Raw genomic sequence first — 24569 nt, forward strand, 5'->3', positions numbered from 1 at the left:
TGTAAGGACAGAGTGTCAGTTTAATTTTCTCATCAATTATGAAAGAAAAGGTGCTGGGGAATACTCAATGGTGGTTGGCTGTTTTCATGTGTATTGTTTAGGAAGGCCTTCCAAGGTGCAATTTGGATTCATCATCATCCAAGCCATAACCTAACTATATGGGATTAATTACATGAGTCCTGTTTCACCATTCTGTTCGGTTTAAAGTCATATCCATTATTAAATTATTGGCACTTAAATCATTTCTTACTACTATCCTAGTCCTCTTTGATCTACCCCTAACTCTTTACCCCCTTCAACTTGCAAAAATCACTTCTTTTGATTATTTCTCAATTTTTTTTTTCTACCAAAAAGTAGAGGGGAGTGACGTTTGTCTTACCAGTAGAGAGGAATGATATAGTTTATTCAGGAAACATGCTTCGTTTGGGACTCCAGCTTGTGCACATTGCTCTTGTATGCAAGCACCCAAGGACTCAAAGAACCAAAAAATTACCATGGTTTGATTCTTCTATGAAATAAATCAATTTTTGTAGCACCAATATATTATTTTTCTTTTGATACAGTCATGTGGATAATACAAGCTCATCCTTTTGATGGATTTTGGAAAATAGAAATTGGAGCTAAAACAATGATGTTAAAAAAAAATGGTTGCCATTGCTGCTAAACTAAGACCATTTACAACGTTAGTTATGATCTCTGAATCAAAGCCAAGCTGCCTTCATAAGTTTAAATAAACTGGGGGGCCGGAACCTTACTTTCTTCCACCTGCTCTTTTGCAGGAAGGATATAATCCCAATATATGTTCTGGCATAAAATCATGCCTTGTCAATATACCTACTACTGGTGACCACTGCAATAAAGAAGCAGCCAAAAAACAGTCAGTGGATCCAGTGTTAATACAAAAAACAAGCTGATATAGATAATCCAAACTATGAGAGAAAGGAGAAACTGTGACTGGAAAGTAATTAAAGTTTGCATCACATGCACCATAATGGCCTAACACAGTCCTAGAATATCTTATCTTCAGATAGCAGTAAGCAAGAACGAGGTAAAGAAATGAGACGGGATGTCTTACATTAGAAGTCTTGGGTACCACTAATAGGTGCCTTAAACCAACTCCACGGAAAAGTATAAGAGACTTTGCTAGTGACATGGTCTCCACAACAGTGTATGGTGAAGCATTTGTAAAGGGATGCAAATCTATGAACATATCCATTTCTTCCTCAGTCACTTCTATGTTGTATATATCTTCATTATTTCCTGAACCCCGCTTAGCAAAATCATTAGCAGAAAACTGCTTCATGAAATCACTGCTTGTGAGCATTGGAGTGGATAAGAATGCTTTTTTCTTTAGGAGCACAATAAGGTGGGCTCGAAGGACTAGACCGGACAACACCGGGGAGTCTGAAACAGGTGGCTGGTCAATCACTGGGAATCCATGATGTCCTGTAGCTTTGAGTACATTCACTATATTCCTTACCTTTTCTATGCCATTAAAGCATTGAAGTGGCCCTGTGACAACATCACCAACTGTCAATTGTCTCATGTATGGCTCTGCATGAGCTTCTAGATAAGGAAGACCCTTCAATTTCATAATAATGTCATATATATTTTGGTTAAAGGTATCTGCGACAGTCTTGGATACAAGAAGGACCATCATTATCATGGGTAATAACAACAGATTGTTGGTCAGCTCCAAGAGAATAACACACAATGACACAGTCATCCTCATAGATCCACCCAGAAGGGAAGCAGCTCCTAACACAGCGAAGAGACCATGGTCGAGATTCGAGTGAGAACCCATAAGCAAACCAACAAAGCGTCCATAGCTTGCCCCTGTCAAAATAACAGGCACAAAGAGACCTGATGGAGCTGCAAGCCCATAACTGAATATACCAAGAAAATAGCAAGTGACAAAGAAGACAAGTATTGATATGTAGTGGAACTCAGTATCAGTGCCCTTGCTGAAGAGATTTCTGATTGCATCTTCATTTGTGTTGAAGAAAAGGCTGGCAAGATCGTTGTAGTGACCAGGAGGACATTGGAACTTCTTATAGTTACCAGACCTCCCTATCGTTGGGCAAGCTTCGCCTGCATTAGTTGGGCAAGGTCGGCAAGTTGCAAGCCATGGTAAGCCAAATAAACAACATGAAGTAAATAGGGAGATTGAGCAAGCAAGAAGTATCCTGTAAGCATAGCCTTTCCTGAAAATGATGGGAAAGTAACAAGGAGAATGAGTTAAATATTCCATGCTGTATCTAAAAAATCAATTGTTTGAAGAAGAAGATATTGCTTACTCGTAGATGAAACTATAGATTCGGAGAACCCTCTCCAAAAGAAAATTATAGAAACTTCCCAATATACCCCCAATAACTCCAAGAACAAGGACAGGTGGTACGTCAGCAAGGTAATATGTAGCACTTGCTGATGTCACATCAAACATTATCAGCCCTTCTTTTCCAAATAAGCCACACTTTCCGCTGTTGCAAATGTCAACCAGACCCTGAAGCACAATGGCAACCACTGCAGTTGTGAAGAATGATTTCCACAGAAGGGCACTTCTCCACCTGCAGAACGGTTTCATAATGTTAAAAATTTGTGAATAATGTGAATACAAAATGTTCAGTGCCATGATATCCTTACAAAAGGATGGTGGTGGGGATACACAAAGTTAGCTGTGGTAGCTGGAGCAAGCAGTTTATACAACAACTAGTTTAATAATGGAAAAAAAATTAAATACTGGTTCAATTTTCATTCTTTTTCATTCTTACCTAAAATGAAATTGTAAAATGGACAAGAATAGGTCAAAATAGGTAGAATGAGAAAATATTGTTATGAAGTAAACACTTTTTTCCTAAAAATGAATTCTTTTTAGACTGACAAGTGTCCTATGTTGCTTGTTTTCATTCTTAAAAAAAAAATAAATAAATAAAACTATGTTGGTATTCATAAACTGCCAGCCTAGGTCTCCAAAACTGTTGGCATAGATGTTTTGTAAAAGTGCGTTCATAAAAGTACTTCCCTTTATAAAAGTACTTTCATAAAAATGCTTTCATAAAGGTACTTTCGTAAAAGTGATTTAATGTAAAAGTGCTTTCGTAAAAGTACTTTACTTTTGTAAAAGTATTTTTCATAAATTTACTTTTATAAAAATGATTCCATAAAAGTTCTTTCATGTAAAAGTACTTTTATAAAGGTGCTTTCGTAAAAGTACTTTACTTTTGTAAAAGTATTTTTCATAAATTTACTTTTATAAAAATGATTCCATAAAAGTTCTTTCATGTAAAAGTACTTTTATAAAAGTGCATTCGTAAAAGTACTTTTGTAAAAGTGCTTTCGCAAAAGTAAATATCTATGTCAGCAGTTTTGTAGGCAGAGTTTCCTCAAAGAATGTGTCCCATGGCAAGAATTTTGTAACCAAACACTCTAATGTTATTCATTCTTGCTTAGAATGAGCAAGAATTAAAAAAATAAGACCCAGAGCAGTGAATCAAACATGGCCTAAGCATCTATAACTGTCTAATTGAATGCCACTTAGTAATAGATCAACTGAATTTACCCAAATTTTCTTAAATAACATATGAACATATGCTATAAATAAGTCCATTCATCAGATGATTAGGATCATCTGAAAGGCTATGATATTTCCTATTGATTGATTGGATACTTTATCAACAATAACCAGATGTGGAGTAGAGATCCTATGTAATACTAGTAAAGTAATATATTCTGATACTATAACAGCAGCAACAAAATATCTTAACCAAAATATTTTGGGCATGTAGATTAATGGATTGGAATAGAATAGGCTCCTACTCACAGACTTTCCGTAAGCATGGCCTCTCTAGTTGCAATATGTAGGAACATGTGGCTATATCTAGATTATTCTATCCTCAAAAAGAGGGAGACAGAATGATGCAAACAAGTGCAAAGAAATAACTTGGCAATACCATGATGCCATTTCTTCAAAAGCAAATAGAACACCTCCAACAGGTGCACGGAAAGAAGCAGCAATTCCAGCAGCTGATCCACATGTTACAAGATCACGCCTGTCTCTGTCATTGTTGAAGAAGCGTATCCATCCCCATGTTATACCATACTTCTTAGATCCACCTTGACCTAGCAGTGATGCAATGCAAGAACCAGTATGCACCAGGGGCTCTGCCTTGCCCACGAAGAGAGATGATGACACAGCTGTTATGCTACCGACAATCTGTGATTGTAGTCAACATTGACACAAGGGCAAGGCCTTCAGCTTTTGTCAGCAAAGCAATTTTGTCTTTTTTCTTAGACGACGGAGACAAAAAAAAGTCACAGAACATATTAGTATAAAAAGATATAAGCAAAATTTAAGTGCAAGTAAATGCTTGCAAGCACAACCCTTATACACAAGGGCAAGGCCTTTAGCTTTTGTCAGCAAAGCAATTGTCTTTTTTCTTAGCCGAAGGAGATAAAAAAAAAGTCGCTGCAAGTCTGCACAGATAAGTGTAAAAAGTTACAAGCAAAAGTTTTAAGTGCAAGTAAATGTTTGCAAGCACAATCCTTATACCCATAGAACATTGTCTATTCCTTTGTTGATGTGAAACACAAAATTGATATTCTATGAAGTGGTGTTCCATGATTCCAAAAATAAAGACCAGTAAGAATCATGTGGAAAGATATGGAGGATGGAATTCATGTCTTGGATATAATACAATTTGAACTGTAACCAAGAAAGGATTTCCATTTCAGAGAGATGTATATACAAATCCATGTAAAAAATTGATCAAAGAAAACCACTCCACACAGAAAATCCAAAACCAAGCTATGTGGCCTTCCACATCAGCTCATAGTGGTCAAGAGCAATGCATGAAGACATATGAACCAAATCTTGTCTTCTATAGAACAAATTGTCTAAACATAGTCCTTAATTGGAAAGATAAGTACAACCTGAGTTGAGGTCATCCAAACACCTCTTATCCCAAACACAACAGAAATGTTGTGTCCGTGCATTAAATTCTAGTTGTGAATCTGCTCCATGACCTGACCCGGCAAAATTGAGAAAAAAACCAAAGGCAAAATTTCGTAATAGTATGTGGAAGAAGAGAGGGCGCTATCGCAGCCCATACGGAACTGCAGAAAGATGGAAACGGAGAGTCATTTGGACTTGTAGGACTCTAGACTCGCAAGTCATCTGGACTCTCTGTAGCCTGGACTTGCAAGCTGGACTTGCAAGTAGGACTCGCAGGTCCCGGATTCGCTGAACTCTGAACTCGCAAGCAGGCAAGCGGGGGGATTTTGCGAGTCCCTCAAAATCCGTTGCATTGCAATTTATGGGGCCAACCCGGTTTCGGGATTTCTCATATAAATAGCCTTGCATTTTGCACAGAAAGTTATCATGTATCTTGTGAGACAAGGAGAGAGAGAGCAGGAGAGTGTGTGAGATACAGAGTGTGCTAACTTCGGGTGTATTGGGATATAGGGTTTTGGGTGTGAAAGCTGTGAACACTGTAAATTTAATCTCTATCATTGGGTAGTGGATTTCTTCTCCTCTGATGCCTGTGGAAGTAGGCTATGTGAGTGCTTTCGTGTTGCTCTGTTTACATTTCCATTTGTTTCTCTACTTACCATTCATTTTCTTGTTCCTGGGCTTGTTAGCTTCACAACAATAAGTCAGCACCTTATAAATTTTTTGAACTCTAATTGAAAGGAGGAGGAACATGTTGCAAGGCTGAGATCTTCTCCCTAGGATGAAAAGCAAAGAACTAGACTCGAATAACAACTAAACTATTAGAAGCTAGTATGTTAAATGGGTTGAAGAAGATTAAAAAAGTTAAAAAAAATAAAAGTCTTTGCAATGTCTATTTTTGCAATAATTATAATAAAGGGGAAGTTAAGGAATTTGTTTTTCCTCTTGAAAAACTACATCCAACTAAGCTCCCAAGATTCTCTTTTAGTCTCTTGCTTAAATTATAAAATTTCATCAGTTTATAAGATAAAAAACTTTCCCTTCAAATTAATTTCTAAGTATGATCTGCTCTTCGATATACCAAGTCCTTTCATATATGTAAGATTAAAGGCATGAATATTGAAATTATTTCTGAAATATAGATTCGAATGACACCCAAATATGAAAGAAAAACAGAGATAAAGAAAAATTAACAAAAAGCATAACGTGGTTTGACTCATAGCTTATATAACATTTTTATAAAATTACAAAAACAAAAGTAACTTTTTTTGAAAAATATCAAGGAAGGGCAATGACACTGTTCATTGTCTTCCTCTGCGTCTGTAAGAGAGAAATGAATATGCCGGTTTCAGCTCTCCGTCTCTCCTTCCTCCACCTCCTCTTACTCGTATGTGTCGTCGCTACCGTCATCACCCTCGTCAGCTCTCCGTCTTCCGGTGATGGGGTTTTGATTTCAATAAAAGATAACATTTTTATAAGTAATAACAATAACGAAGTCCCTCATGGCCGTAATTATCTCCTCACCTGCCATTCCAAAACTTCCTTACGTTTTCTCCATTGTCTCGTAAATACTCTCCCCACGTGTCAGTAAAGTCCGTCCCTGACTCTCCTCCCACAGCCACCTGGTAGTGGTACCCACCGTAACCTGATCCCAATCTGTTCCACTCTGGTGGCATTGGATATACCATCAACGTCAGCGGTGGAGGAGGATAATATGCCACTTGCGCAAAGGGAGGAGGTGGCAGGGGTGGAGTTGGGACCGGGTAATAAACCTCCACTAGGGTCTGATAACGAATTCCGGTTGCCGGCGGTGGTACATAATTTATGTCCGAGTACGGATAATGAATTGCCGATGCGAGGTTATTGATGTGAGGCAATGGATAGTGAGCCTCAACTGACGGCACCGGAAAGCCACCATTCTCATTCTTACTTGCCGGATACTTCTTCCCTTTATCATTCAGTTTATAAGAGAAATTCAAAACTCCATTTGGTTTTCCATCGGCAGACCGGACCTTATAACTGACGAACCAAATGGATCCATCAAACTCATCCACGAGATGTTTGAACGGGACACGAACTTCTCCGATGCTCTTATCTCCGAAGATGATACCGTTGCAGTGCAAATCAAATTCGATAAAGACGTTATCGCAATCAAGAAAGGAGACATGTTTCAGATTGAATTCCATCTCATGATTTCATTTGGGGTTTTTGTCTCCATTTTTGTCGATTGGTGTTTTCTGTTTCTACAGCTGAAGTGATTGATTTTGCCATGATTCATCGCTGACGATGAAGATGACAGCGTAGATGGAAAGCTGACCTCAATATCTGGAAATCTGAGGAGGGTGGTGACGGAGAGCTGAAACCGGCTAGACGCAGAGGAAGACAATAAAAGTTATCTTTTATTGATAAAAATATTATCTTTTATCAGCAATGGAGAAGAAGCTATACACTCACAACCTAGCTCACAGAAAACCTTAAACCTCAAATACATCCAAACCACTGCGAAATTTTACCTTAGGGTTTTTTCTCAACTTAATTTAGAACGGATTCATGAAACCGATCGCAACAAAAAATTGAAGACACAAGCATAACACTAACATAAAGCAACACCATAAGAAACAAAAAGAACTCACAACCGGTTCCAAAAATACACATAGATGCATCAATCATGGTTGGGGAGCACCATCAAAACACATGAAGGAAGCAACCTTCCCAGTTATTGTTGTCAAAGAACAAGCAATTCAAGAGACCAATGATCACATGGTTACCAGACCAAAGATCAATACGGTAACATCCATACCAAATATGGTAAAATTCAAATGCTGTGACTTAAATCATCATGACATCAGCCAAGCCTTGGATCGTTTACATGGATCCTGTTTCACTATTCTTTGGTGTGATATCCATTTTTAAATTATGGGTGATTAAATCATGTCTTTTACTTTCACCCAAAATTTTTTCGGTCTGCCCCTAACTATTTTAACCCCCTTCACAATTCTAAAGAATTGTTTTCCTGGTATCAAGTCTTTCCGATATCATAATCAAATCCGACTTAGATAATGAGGTGAATATGTCAACTTCGCTCCGGTCTCTGGTTGTGATTTGATCCTCTACAGAGATGAAGCTATTCTTGACTGCAACCATCCAGGGTCTAAAAGACCTCAACAAGAAACATACGAGCAGATTCATCTCAGTAGGGGCTATCCTACACCTTACACATGCAAGGTGATTCACCTTTTCCAGTGCACTGAAATATGACATTATCACTATAATCAGGGGATAGTTAACCCGTTACCAAGTGGCAGACAAAATGAAAGTGTACATTATATGGGTTATCCATGCCTACTCCCTCACGATCCACAGATTAACCCCCCAAGTTAGATAGCAGGCATCTATAGGTGATTCACCTAGCTCATTTTCATCTTCATATCCAACAGTTCATAAGGTTTATTAAAATACATTTAGTTTCTTCCACTTTAACAAAGAAAAACAATTAAAACCAGAAAATCAAACAGGAAAACTGAGAAGACACCAGAATCTTACTTTGACAACCAGAGTCCGCAGAGAAAAGATCCTCGGGGCGTCCACCCCGTTCAAATAAGCCTTAACTTCTGGGATACCGGATCCAGCTGCCGCAGGTGCTATGAAGGTCGTTATAAGCGATGAAAACAGAATGACAACGAAATTTGTAGAGGCAAAAACACCAAAAGCCGCCGCATACCTGTGCGAAACAGTCAAATTTGGTAAAATCCTTCGTTTGAGCCGAAATAACAATCAAATTCAAAAGCAAATAGAACAAAATTTTATAGAGATCTGAGAAAGATGTTACTAACCTTCTCTCCAGCATCATATTCGATGTGATAACAAATTTCATTCCGGCAATGTTCTCGACGGCGAGGTTGTTGAAGAATCCGATGAGTCCAGCAAAAATGCCAACGAGGAAACACAACGTCCATTTCATGAATATATACTGTAAAATCTGGACCTTACCGCGACTTCTCCAATCTTGCTTGAAGAAATCATTCTCAATTATCCTGCAACCAGTATCAAATCGTATACCAACAAATTCAGCAAAGCAGACAGAATAAGAAGAAGAAGAAGAAGAAAAAAAGGCATGGACTCAATCTCAATATAACTAAGATCTCCGCCACACTCACTCGTAATCTAAGCTCTCTATGGGGCACACATTGGAGCCAACAAATGCAACCTGAGAAGTAGTGTTGGAAGCCGATCGACGGAGCAGTAACAGTTGATGGCTGTCGAGCAGTGGCTCAGTCGGAGGCGGAGCTTCATCGTTTGCTTCCATCGGCATGATTAGTGTTCCGGCAGACCCTATTCACAATTATTTAGAATTTTAGATCATTAGCAGCAGGCAGAGGAAGCTGGCTTTGCTCATTATCTACTTTGAAGTTTGAAATGCAACTACCAAACTGAAATCCTCCTACCCGCCAGTCGCATTTCAGAGTCTCTGAGTCAAGACTCCAGAACGGTAACTTCTGTTTAATTATATAGTTACGCTCGTGCTGTACACAAATTCTGCATATAATCTTAACCGTCGTTTTACTTCAAAAAAAGAAGTTGTCACGCTTCACACGTTGCTGCGTCAACAATATTTCTTTTACAAGGTTGTATCCGTTATCATATGCTTATTTAACGGATCAGATTCATTCTTAGGTCTTTGGTGGAGGAAAAAAAATGTCAACCTAGCGACGGTTTTCTGTTTTACGCTATTAAGTTAGATCAAGAGTATGGAGTCAACACTTTGGGAACTATCTGGGCTACCGAAGATTCCTCGATTAAAGCGATTGCTGGGGAAGCCAACCATGACACGTTACATCGCAGGATCAATAAGATCCGAAGTGTGAAACGCCAGAAAACATAAAGGGTTCTGTGAGATAAGGGCAACCTTTTGTCCGGAATATCAATAAAAAGTAATACTTTTATAAAATAATTAAAATACGAGAATTATTTTTTGAAAAAATATAAAAAAAAGGCAATAATACTGTTCATCGTCTTCCTTTGCCTCTAAGTCCAATATCTTTGAACCCTTGTTTGTCCCCCCAGTTTGACCTTTCCCCGGTGACTCCCACACCATTTTCACGCCGGAGAATGCTGGTGACGTCTGCCGGAAAACCCTCCCACCTGCCGGAGATTTGATCCACGTCGGTGTGTATCACCGTCGAATACGAACTCGAATGCAGCCGTTGCCGTCAACTTCTGACTTGGTACGTAGTGGGTCCCAGCCGTCGAGGGAAATTACATCACCGTCGATCTCGAATTTTTCTATGGAGGCAGATGCGGAGCCCGGGAACTGGTCCTGGATTAGTAGGCAAACAAGAACAGTAAAAGCGTATACCTGCATCATAACCCATATCCAGATTAAGCTTTTACATAGATCCAATGATAAAACATTCATTATTCTTGTCTAATCTTTGTCTTCCTTCACTACGTTTTACCATTTATTTACAGCACAGACACACACACAGAGAGAGAGAGAGAGTTGCAGTGTGACTGAAGAAAGAAAACCAAATCAAATAAAGAAATGGTGTAGAACAGCATTGGGTTATGGAGTAGATAATATCAGTACCAGATTATACATTGTAAAACAACCAGTTGCACCATGAGGCTCTGAGTGAAGTCTCCATACATGGACTTGAGCAGTGGAATGCCCATGACTACTGTGTTTGGCAGTGTTGCAACAGAGAAGAGAGTGATTAACCAATTTAGTCCTCCATGGAAGATCATGGCCCAGAGGGAGAGCAAAACAAGCACCAAGGTCTTAGAAACAGTATCAGCCAGTATGAATTTGGTGTCCATCTGGTATGGCCGTTTGGGCTGTTCTGAGATATGAGGTGGAATGACAGCACCGGAACAGCAAACACAGCAACTAACTGATTGATGCTGGAGCACTGCTCCGTCGTAAATATCTTCCACCACTTCACCGAACTATACGCCACCAACATGGAAATTGGAAAAGTAGAGTGGAACCATCGTGCACATTTCTTGATATTATTGCCCTTTTTCGATATATTTTTTTAAAAAGTTATTTTATTTTAATTATTTTATAAAAATATTACTTTTTATTTATATTCAGAGCAAAAAATTGCCCTGCTAGAACACATAAAACATGACATTAGTGTTTGGTTGAGTGATATGGCTTAGTCACTGACCGGTGAAGGTGAGATGTGCGGTGTTAGATGAAGTTGGTAGAGGGTTGGAACGAGTTTAGGCGATTTTAATTCACTGTGTTAGTTATCAAAATATCCATCTAAATTTTTTATTTTCTTTTTATCATTTTTTTCTTAAATTGTATCGATCAAAAATACCCTTACTTTCTATAAATGAAATCATCTAAAATAACAAGAATCATTTTACATCCATGGTTTTCTTTTTTAATTCTTGATTCATCTCATTCATGAATTCACATTTGCGCCTCACACATCGCACTTCAAAAAAGCTCCACGGCACATCCCAACTGTGTATTGGGAACATCTCCCAATGACAAGTATGGGAGATGTTCCTAATGCATGCTCAGATGTGTTGTGGGACATTTTTGGGGTGCAGATGTGAACTCCTCATTCACATGAATGTCTTGAAATATGAATATTGCCCACTCCTTTCTTTAATAAATCAAGAACCACCAAACAAAACCATAAATATATTTATCAAAAATAAACCTCCAACCAAAAATTTGCAAGGATCTATTAGAGCAACTGAAGGGGCTTCAATGTTATATTTAGAAAACAAATCAAATCATAAATCAATCAAATAAATAAGAAAATGATAATTTGGGGATTTAGAAAAATTTTAAACAACTAAATGAGAATCTTTTTTGAAGTTAACGGAGGAAACTCTAATGGAGGGGGTATTTTGTCACAAAGTGAAAGTTTAAGTAATCTTTGTCGCAAATGAAAGTTCAGGGGGTATTTATCACTGGCCCCATAGTACAAGGGGGTCTTTGTAATTTACCCTTTAAACAATATATAGGGAACCAAACCATGCATAGAACTGGAAAAGGGAGAGGTTTAAGTGTCAGAGGTTCAACTAGGGTTGAATCGGAAGTCGAATTGTGATGATGTGACATATACATATATATTATGGGTCATATAAATACTATATAATATATTTTACAAATTTTATCATATTAAAATATGGTAGATGGATGGCAAATATCTTAAGATCTAGACTCATTCACAACTTAACATTTCATTTTAGGATAAATTACAATGACCTATACTATGTGGTTCGTGACAATTACCTCCCTAAACTTTGATTTGTGATAAAACCCCCTGAACTTTCTCTTTGCAACAAATACCCCTTGGTTGTTAACTCAAATGACATAATGCATTAAATTATCAAAATACCCACAAAAGTTTTATTGTTTTCCTTTTCTTACCTTTTTTTCTCTTATATCCTAATTGATCTAATAATACCTCTAGTTTCTACAAACAAAACTAGTTAAAATAACCAATATTTTAAAAAATGACATAAAACTGGAACCATTTTGGCCATCGATTTTTGGGTCAATGGTTCAACTGTCCAATTCGAACAGATGACCCATTCTAAAAAAATAAAAAAATAATAATTCAAATTTAAAAACGACCAAAAACCGTTGAACACAAGAATAATTTAATTGACATAAAAAAACAAGTTTCTTTAATGCTTGTTTCATTTTACTCACATGAATGTCTCTCTTCATCTTAAAATATAAAAATTATCCACTTCTTTCTCCAATAAATCAAGAAAAATCAAATGAAACCTTAAATTTATATTTATTAGAAAGAAAACCTCTACAATTTTTTAATCAAACTAAAAATCTACAAAGATCTATAGAAGCAGCAAAAAGGACTTCAATATAATATTTAGAAATTGAATCATAAATCATTCAAATAAATAAGAAAAGGGTAGTTTGGCAATTTAAAAAAATTAAACAGCTCAATGGGAATCATTTTTGAAAACTCACAGAACTATATTAAAGGGGGCTATTGTCGTAAAGTAAAAGTTCGGGGGTCTTTGTCACAAATAAAAGTTCAAGGGATAATTGTCACTAACCCCATATTGTAGGGGGGTCTTTTCAATTTACCCTTCATTTTGTTTGATGTCACATGCACAACAACAATCCCATTAAATCTTTTCTCTAATCCAATCCTCCTATAGTCCTATTTTCGAGAGAGTCTCTCTCTTCTCGGAAGTCTCCGTCTATTGGGTTCCAAAGGTTCCCTCTCTCTCTCTCTCTCTCTCTCTTTCTCTCCCTCCCTCCCTTTCTTCTCCATTTTCTTATTCTTTTCTCCCTTTCCCTTACTCCTCTCTCTTCTTCTTGATTAACTCTGTCCAATCTTCAACTCTCTTTCATTTCTTCTCCTTTTTTCTTTTTTCTTTTTTATTGTTTATTCTTTTATTCTTTTTTGTAGGGATTTTAGTACAGAGGCGAAGTGTTGGGCGGTGGCCTTAATTGCTACTTTGATTTTCACTATCAGTAACTGTTCCCTTATTTTATTCCACCAGCACTTACAGTTCCAAATGGTTAAAGTTCTGGGTGGATCCAGTTATGACGATAACAGATCCGACGATTAAAATTCCGGGTGGTTAATGTTCTAGTTTCGGTGATAATAGTTTTGGCAGTTTCAGTTCTGGGGGGTTAAAGTTCTAGTTGGTTCCACTTCTGGCGTAACAGTTCCGATAGTTTCAGTTCCGAGTGGTTAATAATCCAGTTGGTTCAACTTCTGGCAATAATAGTTCCGACGATTACATTTTCCAGGTGGTTAAACTTCCAGTTGGTTTCAGTTTCGGTGATAATATTTCTGATGGTTATGGTTCTAGCCTATTAAAGTTTCAATTTAGCAATTAAAGTTCCGGATGATTAAGGTTATGGCAAATCGCTATCTCTTCCATTGGTTCTGCCTCACCATTTTTCTGTTGCAGAAGTTTCTTCAATTTCTCCTTTATCCACTATGAATATTTTGTTTTTTCTAGAGACTTGTATTCTTGTTTGGTATTGTTACCACTTCTTTGTTTTCATACAATGTTTTTATGCTTTCTTGCTTGGTATTGTGACCACTGTTCTGTATTCATACAAGTTTCATAGTTGAATGAAATATGATGTTTTCCTTAAAAAAAAATATTTTTCTCACATGGATATGCTAGTTCTGGGTCACTCTTAATTTTCATTCATATTGGTTTGTTCAATAAAAAAGACTGAATGAAATAAACCAAATTTCTACAAGGAAAACTGAACGAAAAACTAAATTAAGGAATACCAAAATAACTGAATTGATTTTCTTATTTGGTTATTTCAGTTATATATATAATTTTTGAATTTTATCCCCATAAATTATAAGGGTAAAAAATATAATCTGAACTACTACTGTTCAGCTCATTCAATTTTCTCTTGTTAAATCTTATATTTAAGATATTAATCCCATACAGGAGATTCATGTGTGCGTTGGTCTATAAAATGTTCTAGTTCAAGCAAATTAATTCATCTAATAGTCACCTTCCCCTACCAAATATCATGGGTTTACATTTTGGTGCCCTAAGGAACTCACACGGTCACACCCTGGATTCAAGTCTTTGTTCGGAGATGTTTATACCCTCTTTGTCATGAAACCAAAAAAGATTTGAATCATTTGTTTCTTCAATTTTATATTCAGTTATGTGTAGGGGTGTCAATGGATCAGGTTTGGATTGGACTGTTCAAATCAAAATCAATTTTACTGGATTGGATAGGCCAATGATACATCTCGTGTGTTTTACTGGGTTCCACCCATTGTTTTCAAAATTGGACCGAAAAAACCGGGAACCGGTCACCAGACCGGTTCTGTTTTCTTCCAAAACCACTTTCTCCCTTAAAACCGTTGTTTTTGGTCAGCAAATCACTGAATCGACCGATTAACCATTCAAACCGTTCAAACCGTTCGAACAATTTTGACCATTTTCAATTTTTATTTTCTTGTCAAAACAGACTGGCCATTCGGGTCAAATGGTGGCCGATCAAACCGATAACTGAACCCCTGACTAATTCGTTTTTAAAAACCATGGTTCCACCTATTAGGATTAATGTTGATGGTGCACACTTGACATTCAGGCCCAGGTATTATTATGCGGAACCATCTTTGGTGAGTTCGTGTTTGGCCAGTGCCCACGTGGCAACTTCATGCTATTATGGTCGATTGCAGGGAGCTTTTGCTTATGTTTCATACTTCAAAAGTCTCCTATATTTCACGTAAAGGCAATAGAGTTGCATACATTTTTTAGCAAAGTATGGTTGTTATGTTACCCGGATCACTTTTTGATCTTTCATTTCTAATTTTCTCATACTTGTACTGATTGATGATTTGATGTAATGAAAGGGAATTTCTCGAAAAAAATTCAATTTTTTCTCATTAAATTTAAGATTTAACATATTTTTTTTATCATAAATAAATTATATTAATTAGATCCAATATTCAATACTTTTAACTATATACAATTTATATGTTTTAAAATTTAACCAAAAAATGGAACTATTCTTCCATCAAGCAATTCAACCATTTGAGTCAAATGGAAATGATTCAATTCATTATGTCATAGTTAAATAATAAAAATTTTAAAATAAAAATAAATATAAAAAATAAAAAATAAAAAATAAACACATCTATAATATTTTATATTAATAATATTAAAGGAAAACAAAGATAAACAATAAATAATTTTTATTGAATGATGGAAATGAAAAACAAAATTTAAAATTGACCCATAGAAAGATAAAAAACGCAACAAATGATGGAAAAATATAGAAATTTTGTAGAAAACATTTGAGCACATGTCTGATATTATATATTTATCCTATCAAACAAAAGTAAGTGCAATAAATAAAAATTATTTTTATACACATAAAAGTATGAAAAATAATAAAAAAATTGAATCCATATTATTATCATCATCATCTAAAATTATCACGTACAAAGGCACATCTACATTTTCTAGTACAATCAAATGTAATAGATCAAATATTAGACAATGAGAGAAAACCTTTGGTGGTGGTTTGGAGAACACTAGATGTTTGTTTTATATATTGAGTTTATTTCAGTAATAAGCTTAACTATTGTTGGCCTTGAATTTGCGATAAACCCTCCATATTGGCTTGAAGGGAACTAGAGTAATGTCATCAAGCTAATCTCAGACGAGTCTACATCTCTCTTGCTGACTTTAGAAATCTCATAGCTGATTGCAGATTCCTTCTACAAGCTATGATGTTTTATCTTTTATGTGCCTTGCCCACGTAACCGAGTGGCTCATAGACCAGCAACTAAGGGATCCCTTCTACCTGCTTCTCATACTGGTCATCCACTCCGGAATTCATCAGGTCAGAGATTTCTGGTGATATCTAATCTCTTTTTGTGGAATAAAATCAGCCCCATGGCTTTCATATGTATATTGGTTTAAATGCCAAAAACCCCTTATATAGGATGTATAATAAGGGTCGTTTGGTTCATGATCAGAATTGGAATTGGAATTGAAATCAGAATGGTCTATTTCCTTTACCTGTTTGGTTCAGGCAGGAATCGGAATCAGATTCCAATTGATACTGTTTAGTTCATGAAGAGGCTGGGATCGGAATTAACTATGATTTTCAATTTTGCTCCTAATAAAAAACATATAAAAAAATAAAAAATCCCTAAAAATTTCAAGTCCAATACAATCCAATTACCATTAGACCTGTTCATGGGCCGGGTGGCCCGACGGGCCGGCCCGGCCCGGCCCGACCCCTGGACGGGCTTGAACAGGCTTTTTGGCCCGCGGGCTTAACCTCAGGCCAAAAAGCCCGGCCCGCATAAAATTCGAGCCGGGCTCGAGCTTTGCCAAAATAGCCCGGCCCGAGCCTGGCCCGGCCCGACCTATAGTTAAACCTAAGTAAATCCGCCCCGACCTATAGTTAAAACTAAGTAAAAACCCTATGTGATGTCTATTTGAATAATTTTTTTGATTTGAGAAGGTCATTTAGGCTCATTGTTCATTTAAATAGGGGAAAAAACATCTAAATTAAAATAAAAAATGTCCATTTGAATAGGGAAAATTTTGAATTTCTTTTATTAGGTCGGGCTTCGGGCTCGGGCTCGGGCTTCGGGTTTTTTATCAGGGCCGGGCTCGGGCCCAAGTTATAGGCCCGTTGGTCGGGCCGGGCTCGGGCTCGGGCCTAACAGTTTTTTGTTAATAAAGAGTCAAAGCCCGGCCCGAACCCGGCCCGGCCCATGAACAGGTCTAATTACCATGTAAAGAGATAGATAAAGCTATCAACTAAACCAGGTTTGGTCCAATCCAATCCAACTTGTGTCTATTTATAAATGGACGGGATCCAATCCAATCCAATCCAAACCTAATACAAACCAAACCCAAATCAATTAATCCAATCCAAACACTCCCAAATGGTAAGTACGAAACTGCTGAGTTGTGTAGAAACAAATGAGAACAACCAAGTGATCAAAGAAATGCAGACCGAATCGAACCAGAAACAGGTGGCGGAAGAGGAAGACCCTTGCAGAACACAGGCAAGAAGAATAACTGCACACTTTTCATGATAATCCTCAAAGCTGGATCGATAAGTTTCAATAGCCACCCTCTTCTCCCCATGTCTATGGGGTTCGGGATAGCGCTCACCAGCCTATCGTAAGGCATCAATACGACTCTCTGAAATGGTTTATTCTGGAATTTCCCACCTGCTCCTCCTTCGTACCCTCTTACCGCCGTCGCCATGAAAGCTCAATTCCAAGCTCAACTCAAGACACAGAAACGGAAACAACACCCACCTATAATAGGGTTTTTACTTTTTCATTTCCCAAAAGAAGAGAGAGATCCATGATCACTTACCTGGCCGGAGTAGTTCAGGTTGGATCTTCATAGCTCAGCCGCTGAACTGTTGAAGGGTTTGAAGGAGGGAGTGACGAGAGATGAGAAAGAGGGTTGGAAACTTGGAATCAGGGGTTTGAGGGGTTTCTTTGTCATTTTCATTTTTCTTGTTTTAATCAACTGGAATGGGAATCCAATTACAAGGGGGTGGGCCAGGAATGGCCATTCCCTCAAATGGGGAATGCCATTCAGCTCGGAGTGGGAATCTGATTCCGATTACACTCAACCAAACGGTTGGTCTGATTCTGGGTCTATTCCTGAGAACCAAACATACCCTAATTTTCGGTGAAAGTGAAACACTTCTACCTAATCATTTGTACAAAACTACAAATAAAAGTGTAAGAAATAAAACGGGTTTGATACAGAAACATCACCAAGATAGCAATAGAAGAATGATATATTCAACATGATATTATTTACAAAACAGACTTTCATTAACTGGTAGAATAGGAGCATTGTCCCTTCGTTTTTTTTTTCATGATTATCTTCATAATCACCATCTCTATCTTCTTATATGTAATCAGAACAGGGGTTCCACCCTTAATTTTTTTTACCATTGTTTTCTTTGGAACTAATAGACTTGCACATGCTCAAATTACTGCTATAGTTTGTCTAGGCAAGAAGGTGACAAAGCGCTCCTCTCTCACCTAGTTTCACCTTGGGGGCTTGACAACTATGACAGTGACTTGAATGACATGATCTTCTGCAACACAAATAAACTCTATTCAGTCGTGGATGACAAATTATAACCTCTGAGGACTGTTAAATTGAAATTAATTCCTGAACCCTGTTAGTTAGCTAATTAACAAGTAAAACTTCAGCAAGAGAAGGCTCCTAATTTAAGAGCAGAGTTTCATTTTCTCAATTCTGCAAGAAAAGGTTCTCCAGGGAATGTTGAATGGGTCTTCAAAGATACCAGTTCAATTATCTCTAAAATTTTTTCTACCAGAAAGCAGAGGAGTGACACTTGTTTTGTCAGTAGGAGGGAATGACATGGTCTTACACAGGAAACATGCCTCGTTTTAGAACTCATTCTTGCACATTGTTCCTGTATGCAAGTACTCAAAAAACCAAAAGTCACCATGTTTTGATTCTTTTATGGAATAAATCAATTTTTTTAGCACCAATATAATTTTTCATTTGATACAGTCATGTGGATAATACAAGCTTATCCTTTTGATGGATTTAGGGGAACAGTAAATTGGACCTAAGACAATGATATAAAGGAATAAAAAATAAGCCAATGTCATTGCTGCTAAGCTAACCATTTACAACATTAGTGACAAGCCCTGAAACTCATCTAGGGTGCCTTCTTTAAAAGTTTAAATAAACAGGGGTGAAGGGTTTGGGGGGGGGGGGAGAATCAAAATTTCTTCTGCCTGCTCTCTAGCAGGAAAGGGTGTAGTCCCAATACATGCTCCGGCATAAAATCATGCCTTGTCAGTATGCCTACTACTGGTGATCTCTGCAATAAAAAAGTAATCAGTCAAAAAACAGTCAGCAAACCCACTGCTAACACAAAGATCAAGCTGATATAGATAAGCCTAACTATGAGACATAGGAGAGGCTGTCACCCGCACAGTCATTACAGTAAAGTTTGCATCACATACACCATAATGGCCTAACAGTCCCTGATTATATCTTTAGGTAGCTATGAGCAAGAACAAGCTAAATAAATGAGACAGGATTTCTTACAGTAGAGGTCTTTGGTACCACCAACAGGTGTCTCAGACCAACTTTGCGAAAAAGAATGAGAGCCTTTGCTAGTGACATTGTCTCCAAAACAGTATATGGTGAAGCATTTGTAAAGGGATGCAAATCTATAAACATATCCATTTCTTCCTCAGTCACTTCTATATTGTCTATAGTTTCATATTTTGTTGAACCCCGTTTAGCAAAATCATTGGCAGAAAACTGCTTCGTGACATCACTCCTTGTGAGAATTGGAGTGGATAAGAATGCTTTTTTCTTTAGAAGCACAATAAGGTGGTCTCGAAGGACTAGACCGGACAAAACAGGGTCGTATGAAACAGGTGGCTCATCAATCACTGGGAATCCATGGTGTCCTGTAGTTTTGAGTACATGCACTATATTCCGCACCTTTTCTATGCCATTAAAGCATTGAAGTGGCCCTGTGACAACATCACCAACTGTCAACTGTCTCATGTATGGCTCTGCATGAGCTTCTAGATAAGGAAAACCCTTCAATTTCATAATAATGTCATATATATTTTGGTTAAAGGTATCTGCGACAGTCTTGGATACAAGAAGGACCAGCATTATCATGGGCAACAACAACAGATTATTGGTCAGCTCCAAGAGAATAACACATAACGACACAGTCATCCTCATAGATCCACCCAGAAGAGAAGCAGCTCCTAACACAGCGAAGAGACCATTGTTGAGATTCGAGTGAGAACCCATAAGCATTCCAACAAGGCGTCCATAGCTTGCCCCTGTCAAAATAGCAGGCATAAAGAGACCTGATGGAGCTGCAACCCCATAACTGAAGATACCAAGAAAATAGCTAGCGACAAAGAAGACAAGTATTGATATGTAGTGGAACTCAGTATCAGTGCCCTTGCTGAAGAGATTTCTGATTGCATCATCATTTGTGTTGAAGAAAAGACTGGCAAGATCATTGTAGTGGCCAGGAGGACATTGAAACTTCTTATAGTTACCAGACCTCCCTATTGTTGGGCATGCTTCGGTTGCATCAGCTGGACAAGGTCGACAAGGTGCAAGCCATGGTAAGCCAAATAAACAACATGATGTCAATATGGAGATTGAGCAAGCAAGAAGTATCCTGTAAGCATAGCCTTTCCTGAAATGATGGGAAAGTAACAAGGAGAATGAGTTAAATATTCCATGTTGTATCTCAAAAATCAATTGGTTTAAGAAGAAAATATTGGTTACCGATTGATGAAGCTATATGTTCGGAGAACCTTCTCCAAAATAAAATTATATAAACTTCCCAATATACCTCCAATAACTCCAAGAACAAGGACAGGTGGTACATCAACAAGGTGATATATAACATTTGTTGATGTCACATCAAACATGATCAGCCCACCTTTTCCAAATAAACCACACTTTCCACTCTTGCAAAGGTCAGTCATAGCCCGAAGCACAATAGCAACCACTACAGTTGTGAAGAATGATCTCCACAGAAGGGCGCTTGTCCACCTGTGGAATAGTTTCGTAATGTTAAAATTTGTGAATAATGCCAATGCAATGTCATGATATTCTTACAAAAACATGGTGGTGGGGTACACAGTTAGCTGTGGTAGCTGGAGCAAACAGTTTGTACAACAATTACTTTAATAAGGGAAATAAATTGAACAAATGCAAGGGTTTGCATGTGCGTTTGGAACAAGTTAAATGGCAAGATATTACTACAAGGCATCTCGGTGACAGAAACTCCCCGACTAATTTAATGCCAGGAAGTAATAGATCGACTGCATTTACCCAAAATTTCTAAAATAACGTATGAAAACATGCAATAAGTCAGTCCATCATCAGATTATTAGGATCATCTGAAAGGTTAGGATATTTACTATTGGTTGATTGGATACTCTATCAACAATAACTGGCTATGGAGTAAAGATCCTATATTTCTATGTAATACTAGTATAGTAATACATTCTGATATTATTACAACAACATAATAACTTAACCAAAATATCAAGGACATGTAGGTTAATGGATTGGGATAGAATAGGCTCCTATTCAGAGACTTTTCTTAATTATGGCCTACCTAGTTTCCTTATCTAGATAGTTGAGGTAGAACAATCTACAATCAGCATTGTACTTGGGAATGTGTGGCTATATGTAGCATTTTTCTATACTCACAAAGAAGGAGAAAAAAAGAATGAAGCAAACAAGTGCAAATAAAAAACTTGTGAATACCATGATGCCATTTCTTCAAGAGCAAATAAAACACCTCCAACAGGTGCACGGAAAGCAGCAGCAATTCCAGCAGCTGATCCACAGGTTACAAGATCACATCTGTCTCTGTCATTGTTGAAGAAGCGTATCCATCTCCATGTTATACCATACTTCTTAGATCCACCCTGACCTAGCAGTGATGCAATGCAAGCACCAGTATGCACCAGGGGCCCTGCCTTGCCCACATGGAGAGATGATGATACTGCTGTTATGCTACCAACAATCTGTGGTTGCACTCAACATTGACACAAGGCCTTTAGCTTTTGTCATCAAAACAGTGATGCTTTTTTAATTAGATGAAAGAGATAAAAAGAACTTCACAGCACAGAGAAGTGTAAAAAATATAAGCAAAACTTAATATTCTACGAAGAGGTGTTCCATGGTTAAGAAAAATATACCAGTAAGAATCATGTGGAAAGATCTGGAGGAGGGAAAATCATGCCTTGTGATTATACTTCCAATTAAGAAATATGCTCATACATTTGTTCCAGAGCAGACCAGGTATAGTTCATGGCTTCATGTATTGCTCTTCTCTACTATAAGCTGATGTGGAAGGACATAGTTTGGTTTGGGATTTCATGTGTGGAATGATTTTCTTTGATCATTTGTTTATGTGGATTAATATATACCTTCCTCCAAAATGGATATCTTTTCTTGGCTTCGGTTCAAATTGTATTGCATCAACACAGGAAATTCCAAACCAAATTATTGCCTTCCACATCAGCTTATAGTAGACAAGAGCAAATGCATGAAGCCATGAACTAAATCTTGTCTTCTCTGGAACAAATGTCTGAGAATAATCCTTAATTGGAAGGATAATCACAACCTGGGCTGAGGTCATCCAAACACCACTTAACTCAGAGACAACAGAAGGCAGCACCTTGATAAATTTATTGGACTAGAATTGAAAGGAAGAGGAACATGTTGCAAGGCTCAGATCTTTTCCCCAGGATGAAAAACAAAGAACATAACTAGAATAACAAACAAGCCATTGGAAGCTAGTAAGTTAAATGGGTTGAAGTAGGTAAAATAAAGTAAAAAAAAAAAGAGCCTTTACATGTGTATTTTTGCCATACTTATGGAAAACTACATCCAATAACTCCCAAGATCCTATTTTAGTCCCTTGCTTAAATTACAAATTTTTATCAGTTTATAGAAAAAAAACTATTCCCTTTAAATTGAATTCTAAGTATGATCTTCTTTTCCATATATCAAAAGTCCTTTCATATACATAGAACTGAAGGCATGAATGCTGAAATTCTTTCTTTCATAAAGTAATTTGCAAGATATACATGCTTAACTCAATATTTATTCCAATTATTTGGTTCAGCAATCCAAGTATTTTATTTAACCAAATAATGTACCAGAAGAAACAAAAAGAACTCACAATCAGTTCCACAAATAAAATACAATCAAGCCCTAAATAAAAGTTATAAATTAAGACTGTTCCAACTTTAATAAAGAAAAGAAAATGTGAAGAAAAGGATAGGAGAAAGAAAGAGAAGAAGATAGGAAGAGAAAAAGAAGGGAAAGAGAAGAAAAGGAGAAGAGGAAGACTAGCAAGAAGAGAAATCTAATATTCTCTCCTTACTGTCGACCCAGGTTGTATTAGAATTCTACTAAAGCTGAAATGACTACAATACCCTTAGGTAAGTTACAACAGAGATAAGAGAGAAAAATAACATGAAAAAGACAATAATGCCCTTGTTAACTAATTCTAACACTCGCCCTCAAGCTGGAGCATATATATCATAAAGTTCCAGCTTGTTACAAATATAATCCATCCTTGAGTGACCCACACTCTTAGTAAAAATATCAGCTACTTGGTCTTTAGATTTAACATAGGGAGTAACAACCTCTCCACTTGTCACTTTCTCTCTCACAAAAATGGCAATCAACTTCAATGTGTTTAGTCCTTTCATGAAACACTAGATTAGAGGCAATATGTGTTGCAGCTTGGTTGTCACGAAACAATTTAATGGGTTGACAAATTGTGATATTCATCTCTTGAAGAAGATGCTTCAACCAAACTAGTTCATAGGTAGCATGGGCCATTGCCCTGGATTCAGCTTTAGCACTACTCCTAGCAACCACACTTTGCTTCTTGCTCTTTCAGGTAACTAGATTTCCGCACAAGAAGGTACAATAACATGTAGTAGATTTCCTGTCCATCGGAGACCCTACCTAATCTGCATCTGAGTACCCTACCAAAGACATATCTCCCCCTTTCTTATATAAAAGCCCTCGACCAAGAGCACCCTTTTAGATACTTCGGCACCCTCATAATACCATCCCAATGAGCAGTTGTTGGATTCTGCATGAATTGACTAAGGACTCCAACATAAAAGAGATGTCAGGCCTAGTGATGGTAAGATAGATCAACTTGCCTATTAGTCTCCGATACTTTATAGGGTCTTCTAATGGCTCCCCCTGATTATTAGTCATCTTCACATTGGGATCCAATAGGAGTTTCAATTGGCTTGGATCCCAACAACCTAGTTTCATCCAACATATCCAAAACATACTTTCGTTGGGACAAAGAGATTCCTCACTTTGATCGAGCTACCTCAATTCCAAGAAAGTACTTCAAGGTTCCTAGATATTTAGTTTGAAAGTGTTGTTGTCGGAACTATTTCAACTTGTAAAGAGACTGGGCTGAATGGGCCCTAGTATCTTTTCTTATAGTATGATTTATTTATTTGTTAGCTAATGGGCCTATCTTAATGGGCTTGTTATTTCTTTTGCTAGTTCTCTTTATGTTACTGCCTAGTTGGCCACCCACTTAAGG

General features: G+C 37.3%; 2 protein-coding genes and 1 pseudogene across 4 annotated transcripts in view; all 3 read right to left on the bottom strand.

Annotated features, from left to right (window-relative positions):
• Positions 1–478: 478 nt before the first annotated feature.
• On the bottom strand, positions 479–9407 carry LOC104586147 (putative chloride channel-like protein CLC-g). Its single transcript, XM_010243297.3, has 8 exons — positions 9394–9407; positions 9106–9280; positions 8782–8982; positions 8492–8669; positions 3951–4213; positions 2298–2567; positions 1076–2204; positions 479–850 (listed from the first exon to the last, which is right to left on the bottom strand). The coding sequence occupies exons 1-8, from the start codon at positions 9404–9406 to the stop codon at positions 752–754; spliced, it is 2328 nt and encodes a 775-aa protein (XP_010241599.3). The 5' UTR covers position 9407; the 3' UTR covers positions 479–751.
• LOC148802028 (uncharacterized) lies at positions 4207–8209 on the bottom strand (annotated as a pseudogene). Its single transcript, XR_016082048.1, has 2 exons — positions 8183–8209; positions 4207–7260 (listed from the first exon to the last, which is right to left on the bottom strand). The product of XR_016082048.1 is annotated as an uncharacterized LOC148802028 (transcript).
• Positions 9408–17241: 7834 nt separating the features above from the next.
• The window catches only part of LOC104586148 (putative chloride channel-like protein CLC-g), a 28997-nt gene continuing 21669 nt past the window's right edge, over positions 17242–24569 (bottom strand). The window contains exons 4-7 of one of the 2 annotated variants that reach the window (XM_010243299.3): positions 21743–22005; positions 20750–21019; positions 19529–20657; positions 17242–18536 (exon numbers count right to left, since the gene is read on the bottom strand). In XM_010243299.3, the coding sequence (XP_010241601.1) occupies positions 18507–18536; positions 19529–20657; positions 20750–21019; positions 21743–22005 (1692 nt within the window). In that variant the 3' untranslated portion in view covers positions 17242–18506. Of the gene's footprint in view, positions 18537–19059; positions 19299–19528; positions 20658–20749; positions 21020–21742; positions 22006–24569 lie in introns of those variants that run through there. The other variant, XM_010243298.3, reaches the window with a different exon arrangement.

This window comes from Nelumbo nucifera, chromosome 2 (genome assembly GCF_055504915.1).
Source record: "Nelumbo nucifera cultivar China Antique chromosome 2, China Antique-T2T, whole genome shotgun sequence".
Classification (NCBI taxonomy): domain Eukaryota; kingdom Viridiplantae; phylum Streptophyta; class Magnoliopsida; order Proteales; family Nelumbonaceae; genus Nelumbo; species Nelumbo nucifera.

Excerpts from the sequence above, each read along its gene's own strand:
- LOC104586147 (XM_010243297.3), bottom strand. Across the intron at positions 8,983-9,105 it reads ATAGAGAGCTTAGATTACGA|GATAATTGAGAATGATTTCT; the intron begins GTGAGTGTGGCG and ends TACTGGTTGCAG. Across the intron at positions 851-1,075 it reads TGGTACCCAAGACTTCTAAT|TGGTCACCAGTAGTAGGTAT; the intron begins GTAAGACATCCC and ends TCTTTATTGCAG.